General features: G+C 44.7%; 1 protein-coding gene across 10 annotated transcripts in view; it reads left to right on the top strand.

The window, feature by feature from the left end:
* CTNNB1 (catenin beta 1) overlaps window positions 1-9668 on the top strand; it is a 33387-nt gene extending 23719 nt beyond the window's left edge. For 4 of the 10 annotated variants that reach the window (XM_058288202.1, XM_058288207.1, XM_058288206.1 and 1 more), the window contains 9 exons: window positions 2505-2608; window positions 2684-3022; window positions 3265-3423; window positions 4890-5009; window positions 5613-5763; window positions 5849-5970; window positions 7341-7401; window positions 8382-8602; window positions 9063-9668. In XM_058288202.1, coding sequence (XP_058144185.1) covers window positions 2505-2608; window positions 2684-3022; window positions 3265-3423; window positions 4890-5009; window positions 5613-5763; window positions 5849-5970; window positions 7341-7401; window positions 8382-8590 — 1265 coding nt within the window. In that variant the 3' untranslated portion in view covers window positions 8591-8602; window positions 9063-9668. Of the gene's footprint in view, window positions 1-2504; window positions 2609-2683; window positions 3023-3264; window positions 3424-4889; window positions 5010-5612; window positions 5764-5848; window positions 5971-7340; window positions 7402-8381 lie in introns of all 10 variants that reach the window. The other 6 variants (XM_058288199.2, XM_058288200.1, XM_058288203.1 and 3 more) reach the window with 2 other exon arrangements.
* Window positions 9669-9962: the final 294 nt, after the last annotated feature.

The raw sequence follows: 9962 nt of genomic DNA on the forward strand, positions 1-9962 counted from the left end.
ATGCTGCTGCAGGTTACTCTTTAACAACCAGGTATCCTTTCTTCCTTCAGTAAGTGCCCCCCCCCTCCCCCGCCAATAACTTCTACCTGGACTTTCAAACAAGCTTCAGATAAGAATTGGAAAAGGAAAAATACAAAGTGTAGGATTGATGACACCTATTTTTCCCCCACATACTAAGAGTAATTTTGCTTGAGAATTTTTTTTAACTTTTTTTTGGTCTCAGGATCATTTTATCAACTGACTTTTTGAAGTGACAAGATTAGTATAGGTAGCTGGAAATGTGTGGGATTAGAGGCCTGGGAATCTTCCTTTTTTCAGAAGTTCCCAGGTTATTCTGACATTTATTCTGAAAATCACCACCTAATGTGCTTTAAGCGCTGTAATAGGCACATGATGTACACTGGGTAACAAAACAGACGTGGTCCCTGTACTTATTCTCAGTCTGGTAAGGGTGGCAAAAATATGCAAAAAGGGTGGGTACAAGTTGGAATGAGTTTTGAGAGAGAAACAGTGGATAGTGATTCAGAATTAACATGTGGGGGGTTGGCCAGTTAGTTGGAAGGGGCAGGAGGGCCTGTCTGAGAAGGGGATCTTAAATGGAGACCACAGGATGGAAGGGATCCTGTTCTGTGCCTCCCAGCAGAGAAAAGAAACATCCTGTGCTTGTCTGGAGGGTAGGAAAGAATGTAATTCCAGGTGCTGAAGAGAAAGTCTAACTAGAACCTGGGGAGTGATGAGGTGAATGGCCCAGGATGAGATTGATGAACTGGATGCAGGATGTTTGAGGCCCCGGAAGATGTTTATTCATATATGCCCCCATCTTTGGAACTACAGATGTAGAATACTTAGGTCAGTCTGGAAAGCTAGGTGGGTTCCGAATTGTAAAGGGTTTTCAAGGTCATACTAAAGAATTTGACCTTGTCGTTGAGCTTGTCGTAATGAGAAGCCACCCGTGGTGGTTGAGCAGTATAAGTTAGCAGTTTGACAACCAAGGCCACAGACCAGTTTCTTAGATGTGTTGTGCATTTCTAGAATGACGTATTCAGTGTTAGAAATAAATGGCAGGTGATGAGTGTGTGAAGCTTCTGGGAGAAGCCATAGAATATAGCGATGTAGGGGCTAAAGGAGGGCCCGTAAATGGTTGAGGCTTTGTGGTTAGAACAGTGGAACCTTGAAGATAAATGAACTATCATAAAGGAGTGTTAATTTTTGCTACAAGATCATTTAAAGCACTGACCTGTTTGAAGTGACTAAAAGGTCATTAGGTAGCTGGAAATGCATGGTGTTGGAATGCCAGGGAAGCCAGGGTTGGAGATGGGGGAATTGCTTTCTTAGTATAAGCAGCAGGGAAAAGAGGGAAGTGGGGGAGCACTCAGGCTCAGGGGCCTCTCACCCAACACCTGTTGAATGAGAATGTGTGTGGGGGTTGTGCTTTTTGAAGTCTTAAAGGTAGTTCAGATGGGTGTCTGGCATTAAGATCCACTTTCTCACAGTTAACTGAAGTCTGCGAGGGTGAGAAGGTGGAGGGAGTCTCTAGTTACTTAACATTTACTGAACGTCAGCCTTGTGCAAGACACTGTTAGCAGATGGAGCTACTTTGAGGGAAACCAGGTAGGCACGATTCCTGTCTAGGAGAGGAGGTGGATGTAATTAGCTGTGTTAAATGTTATGAAGGAAAAGTACAGGGTGCCATGAGAATTACAGCAAGTAAGCCTAACCTACTTGGAGGAAATGAAACGGGCATGAAGGATAAACAAGGAGAACGTTTCTTACTGCATTCAGAAGTGATTTGAATCAGGGGTGGGTGAAATCCAGCTGGTGCAAGGGAAGTCGGGCTCCCACTTGTGCTGCTCTGAGAGTAGACACCCCTCATTAAAGGTCCTCGATGACGGGAGGTTGTAAACTTTGCAGTAGGTGCCTTGGAGTCAATGACTTTTCTACAGTCCCTGGCAGGAATCTATGTAGCTTCTTCAGGGCTTTGCTCAGGTGTCACATTCACACTGGGGACCTACTTACCCTCTTCCTGTCTTGTTTTTCTCTGTAGCACTTAATACCACCTGACATCCTGTGTAGTTTTACTCTATCAATTGTGTATTGTTCATTGTCTCTTTCCCCTACAGCTAGACTGTAAGATCCATGAGTGGAGTTAGGGTATTTCAGTATTTTGCTCACCATGTGCCTCAACTCCCAGAACAGGATCTGACACTCAAATATTTCTAGAAATGATTGGATGAAAGGAAATAATAGGTTATTACCTAGCGGGAAGATGAATGAAGGCTTTTCCCACATAGTGAAAGAACAATAGATGTTTGGCAGAAATTGTCACTGTGAGGTGAACTGGAATTTTGGAAAGGCAAGCGCTTAGAAAATGAGAGGAAATAAAATAGGTGGCGTGGTAAGCCTTGGAAATGGAGTCACATTTTCTCAGACTCGAGAAGCCGTTTAGGGCTGATAGGAATTTCCAGATAATAGTTACTGCCACAGATACTTTTTAAATTTTCTAGGTGGAATGCAAGCCTTAGGACTTCACCTGACAGATCCAAGTCAGCGCCTTGTTCAGAACTGTCTTTGGACTCTTAGAAATCTTTCAGATGCTGCCACTAAACAGGTAAATTCTGATTAAATCTGTGCCTTGGTGATGGTCAAGTTGAGTATATACTGAGCCCTTGTTTTATCTCCATAGGAAGGAATGGAAGGTCTTCTTGGGACTCTTGTTCAGCTTCTGGGTTCAGATGATATAAATGTGGTAACCTGTGCAGCTGGAATCCTTTCTAACCTCACTTGCAATAATTACAAGAACAAGATGATGGTGTGCCAAGTGGGTGGAATAGAGGCTCTTGTGCGCACTGTCCTTCGTGCTGGTGACAGGGAAGACATCACTGAGCCTGCCATCTGTGCGCTTCGTCATCTGACCAGTCGACACCAGGAAGCAGAGATGGCCCAGAATGCTGTTCGCCTTCACTATGGATTACCAGTTGTGGTTAAGCTCCTACATCCACCGTCTCATTGGCCTCTGATAAAGGTACACTGTCAACCAGAGTAGAAAGTTGCAGGATTGGCTGGCTCCAGCTACTGGGTGGCTTCCTGGGCGCAAGGGATTGATGGACAGTTGTATTCCTTCCTGCCAAGGGGGTCAGGGGTGGGCTTCTGAAAGTCTCGTATGTGTGGTCAGTGCTACTTTCATTTGATACAGGATTTGAGGCTGAGGACAAGGTTGTTGAGTTGTGTGCCAGCTCATTCTTTATTCTTCCTTGTTACCTGCAGGCTACTGTTGGGTTGATTCGAAACCTCGCCCTCTGCCCAGCGAATCACGCGCCTTTGCGTGAGCAGGGTGCCATTCCACGGCTGGTTCAGTTGCTGGTTCGTGCACATCAGGACACTCAGCGCCGCACCTCCATGGGTGGAACACAGCAGCAGTTTGTGGTAGGTGACACCTGCTTTTGAAAAGGAATGCAGATAGCCATAGGTTCCTGGAGTTTTTTGATCTTAGGCTTTCTCCATCTACCCACTCCCAGAGAGCCGCTTATGACCAACCAGACTGACATCATTTCTGTGGCTGCAGAGAAGAAAAGGAATAGCGGGCGCCTAGTGATGGGTGCCAGCCTTTGGCCTTGCCTTCTGCATTGTGTCTTCCCAGGGGCGTGTGGGACCTGATTTGCTCCTCTGTGGTTAGGCACTTCGTACAATATTCCCATTTAATCCCTATAGAGGTTCATCTCTTTGGGAAATAGCAGAGCCATAATTGAACCCAAATCTGTGATTTCAGAGTCTCCCATCCCCCACAACATCCTGAGTTTTGCCTATAAATATTTAACACGTCTTTTGAGTATCTCTTCCTGGAAAGATTTAAACTCTTTTCACAGTAGTAAAAATAAAGTATCAACACATTTCAGGAATAAGTAGTAGAGTTTCTGAAATCTACCCATAATCTCAGCGTAAGCCTTTGATGTTAAGTTTGCAGTCTTGAAATGAGCTTTATTACAAGTAAAGATGATTCTGATTCCTGAAGATATACTTTAAGACTCAGACCTTTCAAGGAGTTGTAATTTAATTAGGTTACTTGAGAAAAGAAGGGTGAACCCTCCCAGAAGAGATTTTGGAGATCCCACCCACATTGCTCGTTTTTAAGTGTATATATTCATTTTAGAGGGCTTTGGCTTTCTCCACTTGATACTTTTGGTACTGGCCTGACTCCATGGCTTGGTCTAATAGAATGCAAAAGGCAGTTTTTATTTTAAAATCTGTTCTGTGGGAAGAAAGTCTTTATGTCATCACACAAATTGTTTTAAAAAGCTGCTAAATTAGCAGAATTGTAACTTTTTTTAAAACCCAAAAATAAGGGAAGCAAATGGTGCTGACAGTTGTGAAAGCTGACTTCCTTCTCCTGTGCGGGCTGTCGTTGGATAGCCATGGAAGCGTGTTTTGGAAAGGGTAAGGGAGTGGTTTTTCTGCTGGCAGCTCAGAAGCAGCTTAGCTGTTTTCACTGAGTGCCTGTACAGTGTTCTTGTGAAAGAAAAGCATTGGCATGGCCTGAGCAGTGCTTTCTCGTCTCTGTGTCTTCTCTTCCACATCTTCTTACCCAGAATGGTCGGTGCACTCGCTGTGGGAAAGTCCTCTGGAGTCCAGAGGTGTCCTCACGCCGCCTCTGGCACGGTGTTGTGTGAGGGAGGGGGTGTTGCTTGGAATCGGTGCTGCTGTGAGGCTCCCTTTCAGTGACAGTCACCTGAATTAAGTCTTTATTCCTGAGCTTAATTGCAAATTATGGGGGAACTTTGGGTAAATAATGAGAACACCTGCAGTCTGGTGACTCTGGTAAGAGCAGGAAGCCTCCGTAGCGGGTCCTCTTCAGAGAGGCGGGCGCCTGTCGCTTGACGTGCTTCTCCCGGCAGGAGGGAGTCCGCATGGAGGAAATCGTCGAAGGCTGCACTGGGGCCCTGCACATCCTCGCTCGGGACGTTCACAACCGCATCGTCATCCGAGGCCTCAACACCATTCCGTTGTTTGTGCAGGTGCGTCGTTCGTAAGTGGGTGTGAGGAGTGTTTCAGTATGTTAATGCTCTGCAAATTTCAGAAAGTTAGGGACCAAAATAGGGACATGGGCATTTAGTTTTTCATCTACTCTCACCATTACTTTATTAAAAAATAAAATAAAACACCATCACCAGTGCCCTGCCCATACCCCCTGCCAAAGTATTAAAAAAAAGAACAATAGGTAATATCTTACAAGTGGAATTCATTTCATTTTATGAAAATCCCCTTTGGTTTTCTTAGAAAGTACAGGGAGAACTCTTGGATCTGGAGCCTCAAGAAACAGGAAAGAGACTCCCGATGCCACTTGAAGTGCTCAGTGTGGGTGGAAGCCCATCTCCAGGTTTTCCCAATCTTCACTCAATTAAAATTCTCTCTGAGAAGAGAGTCATAGCTAAAAAATTCTAGAAAACCAAGGATTGAGATAAATTAGCTAAATACTAGGTTATAAATGTGGGTATATAATTTAATACAATATGAATGCCAGTCCTGCTCCAAATTGGGGCTGTTTGCACTACAGTGGGATGCCTGCCATGTTTTAACTTAAGATTTGATTAGGTTTTGTGTGTGTGTTTTTTCCTTAGCTGCTTTATTCTCCCATTGAAAATATTCAGAGAGTCGCTGCCGGGGTGCTCTGTGAGCTTGCGCAGGACAAGGAGGCTGCAGAAGCCATTGAAGCCGAGGGAGCCACGGCTCCTCTGACAGAGTTACTTCATTCTAGGAACGAGGGCGTGGGTGAGTACCCAAGGAGCGCGAGCCTGAGCGCCGTGTGCCGCGGCGCCCTCAGCTTCTCAAGGCCTTTCTTCCCTTCCCCTCCCAGCAACATACGCAGCTGCTGTTTTGTTCCGAATGTCTGAGGACAAGCCACAGGATTACAAGAAACGGCTTTCGGTGGAGCTGACCAGTTCGCTCTTCAGAACGGAACCAATGGCCTGGAATGAGGTAGGCGTGCGAGCACCTCCAGTGGTTTCCTGCAGCAGCAAACTGCCCAAACCAAGAACCCAGGGAAGTGTTTCACTCGCCTCCGCACTGACTGCACCTCACTTGACTGTCCAGGAGGAGGAAATTCAAGCCAGCTGCTCCGCGGAAAAATTCCAAGCTGTGAACAGCCCATTAGAACCATTGCAAAAAAGCTGTGTTAACATTAGAATTCAAAAGGGAGATGGATGAAAATGTTATTAAATGTTGTTGATTGGTGTTTAAACTAGTACTACTAGGTCAGTTTATCCATCTTTATTATAAATATTCAACTTCATCTCTTTGAATACTTGCAATGAATTTGTCCTCACTATGAACCCATAGAGAGGTGTTCATTGAAACATTGTGTCTAATAAAATTACGACCACTTCGGGGGTTTCTATAACCCAGCCCATAATGACCAACTAGGATATACAGTTATATAATGTATTATGTTTGTTGAATGCATGGGGGAAAATCCTATATATTGTTAGGTGGGTGGGAAAAAAGCAAATTACCAAACACCGAGTAATATGTTAGTTTTTAAGAGGCGTCCTGTTAACATGTCCGCACTTGAGCTCTGAACTTGGCCACCCACCTCCTTCCCCAAACCTGCTGCTGCTCTTAATAGTCGTCTTCTCAGCTAATGGCAGCTTTGCCCTTCCAGTCGGCTAGGCTAAAGATCTTGGAGATCCTTGGTTGCTCTTTCTTTCAAATAAGTGATCCTGTTTGTCAGCCACCCCTGTAGGCTCTCCTCAGCCCTGCCCTCTTCTCACTGCCTCTGTCCATCCTCTTCAAGCCCCTGCTGTCCCGTGTTTCTTTGGTGGTCTTGTTTCCCTATTTGCTCCCCACCCCCCACTCCTACCCCCAACCCTTTAACCACCCCACCAAGTCAGCATAATTTCCAGAGTGATTCTGTTAGAACTGTAAACCAGATTGTGCCTCTTGTCAGCTCAACTGTTCAGGTTGTTAAAGCGAATAACTTGGTTTTGTGAAGCTCTTACTCATGTGTCTGTCGCTGGCTGGCAGTCCTGAGGCCCAGTAAGGGAGGTGCAGGGCTCGGCTGTCACCCAGGGACCCTCAGGCCTCCTGTCGCCTCAGCCCCACAGCTGCTCTCATGGCGTGCGTTCTCCCATAAAAATGTTGGAGGTGGGGGCTTCTGTTTTATTTACTACTGTATTAGGCAAATAGTAGGTACTTGGTATGTATTTGCTAAAAGACTAAATTAGTGGATGTTTTTAATGATATGTGCAAAGAGAACCTATTTCTCTAGATACCAGTGGTTAATCTTGAGGGCGTTCGGTTTCGAAGGGCTTCCACTTGTTTCCTAACCAGCTTTGTGCCTCTTGGTTTAGACTGCTGATCTTGGACTTGACATTGGTGCCCAGGGAGAACCCCTTGGATATCGCCAGGACGGTACGTGCCTCACGTTTCTCAGTTAACTCCAGATTGAGCTAAAGTTCCAAAGCTTTCTCCAAAGAGCCTCTCTGCTCATCTGGGAAACCAGTATTGGAAGATGCTACTTGTGGCTACAGTTAAAGGCAGCTCCTTCATTCCAGAGTCAGCAACAGTATCCTAATGGAATACAGGGAATTCAGAGGCACATACTGACCAAGCACCAGGATCACGCCAGCAAGCACAGGCTCCTGCTGCTGGCTGTGCAGCGTAGGATGCTACAGTTCGCCTGGGCTTTTAATTCTTTCTGGCCAGGGAACCCATTAAACCTGTGCCACAATCTACCCAGGGAAGTGAGAATATGGGAAACTGTCCCCAGGCTCAGATCTGGGGTGGGTAATTTATATATTTGTACTATCATAGATTTGTTTTTTGAAAAGTTAGTTCAAATCTGGGTAATGGAGATGGAAGACGGAGGCAACCACTGGCAGCTGTGCTGTTCATTTCAACTTGTGTAATCTAGTCCAGCTTCACAGCTTCCTAAATCCCTTAACGCTCATAGGCTTCTTAGCTAGACAGGTAAGAGTTGCCAGCCCTTAAGATAAAACATATTGAGGTTTTGTTGGAAATTGTTCCACTGTGGATGTCATCTGGGCTTTCTAACAGATCCCATCTACAGACCTTCTGCCCGTGAGGTCGATGCTGGGTGCTCAGGCACCCTGCGTCTCCACCAGGGCAACAGCAGAACATTCGGGGGTAGACTCATGTGGCCAGAACCTGCTGTCCTGCCTCTGGTGGAGATGTACTTTGTCTTTGTAGCCTCATGGGTAGCCTGGCTACTGGCAGTTGTGAGGTTGGCATTGAGTTGCTAATGGCTGAGAAAAGCTAGAAAGAAAAACCAACGAGTTTGCTCTCCTTGGATGCCCTAACTTCAGTGCTAACGTGACTGTTTCTCTCCCCCTCCTTACCGTTTTGTTGCCGCCCCTGCCTGACTCGTGTAGATCCCAGCTATCGTTCTTTCCACTCTGCTGGCTACGGACAGGATGCCTTGGGGATGGACCCCATGATGGAGCACGAGATGGGGGGCCATCACCCTGGTGCCGACTACCCGGTGGACGGGCTGCCAGACCTGGGGCACGCCCAGGACCTCATGGATGGGCTGCCTCCGGGCGACAGCAATCAGCTGGCCTGGTTTGATACTGACCTGTAAATCATCCTTTAGGTAAGAAGTTTAAACAGCCAGCTTGGGTAAAATACTTTCACTCTGCCTACAGAACTTCAGGAAGACTTGGTTGGTGGGGTGGGAGTGGTTTAGGCCTCTCTAAATCTGCCACAAAAACAAATACATACTTCGACAGGAGATGTCTTGGAACATTTGAATGTTCTCAGATTTCTGGTTGTTACATGGTCATGTGTGGAAGCTATTAACTTTAATGTTTTTGCCACAGCTTTTGCAACTTAATACTCAAATGAGAAACATTTACTGTTTTAAACATTAATAGCAGCCTTTCTCTCTTTATACAGCTGTATTGTCTGAACTTGCATTGTGATTGGCCTGTAGCATGGCTGAGGGGGCTCGGGGGTGGGCTGGTATCTCAGAAAGTGCCTGACACACTGACCAAGCTGAGTTTCCTATGGGAACAACTGAAGTAAACTTTTTGTTCTGGTCCTTTTTGGTCGAGGAGTAACAATACAAATGGATTTTGGGAGTGACTCAAGGAGTGAAGAATGCACAAGAATGGATCACAAGATGGAATTTATCAAATCCTAGCCTTGCTTGTTAAAAGATTTTTTTTTTTTAATATCTGTAATGGTACTGACTTTGCTTGCTTTTAAGTAGCTTTTTTTATTTTTATTTTTTTGCAGTAACTGTTAGTTTTTAAGTCTCTTGTAGTGTTAAGTTATAGTGAATACTGCTTCAGCAATTTCTAATTTTTAAGATTTGAGTAATGGTATAGAACACTAATTCATAATCACTCTAATTGTAATCTGAATAAAGTGTAACATTGTGTAGCCTTTTTGTATAAAATAGACAAATAGAAATGGTCCAATTAGTTTCCTTTTTAATATGCTTAAAATAAGCAGGTGGATCTATTTCATGTTTTTGATCAAAAACTTTATTTGGGATATGTATGGGTAGGGGTCAGTAAGGTGTTATTTCAAACCTTGTTTTGGACAGTTTACCAGTTGCCTTTTATCCCAAAGTTGTTGTAACCTGCTGTGATACAATGCTTAAGAGAAACTGCGGTTATAAAAATGGTTCAGAATTAAACTTTTAATTCATTTGATTGTGTCACCTTTTTTCCTTGTTGTTACATGGTTTGTGTGAATGATGCGTTTATTCAAATCGTCTTCATCCTGGGGAAAGATAGTGAAATACAGGCATGCGTACCTTGGGATACTGTGTGTTGGGTTTGTTCCAGATAACTGCAGTAAAGCAAGTCAGATTTCTTCCAGTGCATTTAAGTTATGTTTATGCTGTGGTTGAAGCGGGCAGTAGCATTATGTCTGTGGGTGCACACACCATAGTTACACTTTGTTGCACTACATTTTTTTTTAAGGATTATTTATTTTTATTTATT

This window comes from Dasypus novemcinctus, chromosome 26, assembly GCF_030445035.2.
Source record: "Dasypus novemcinctus isolate mDasNov1 chromosome 26, mDasNov1.1.hap2, whole genome shotgun sequence".
NCBI lineage: Eukaryota > Metazoa > Chordata > Mammalia > Cingulata > Dasypodidae > Dasypus > Dasypus novemcinctus.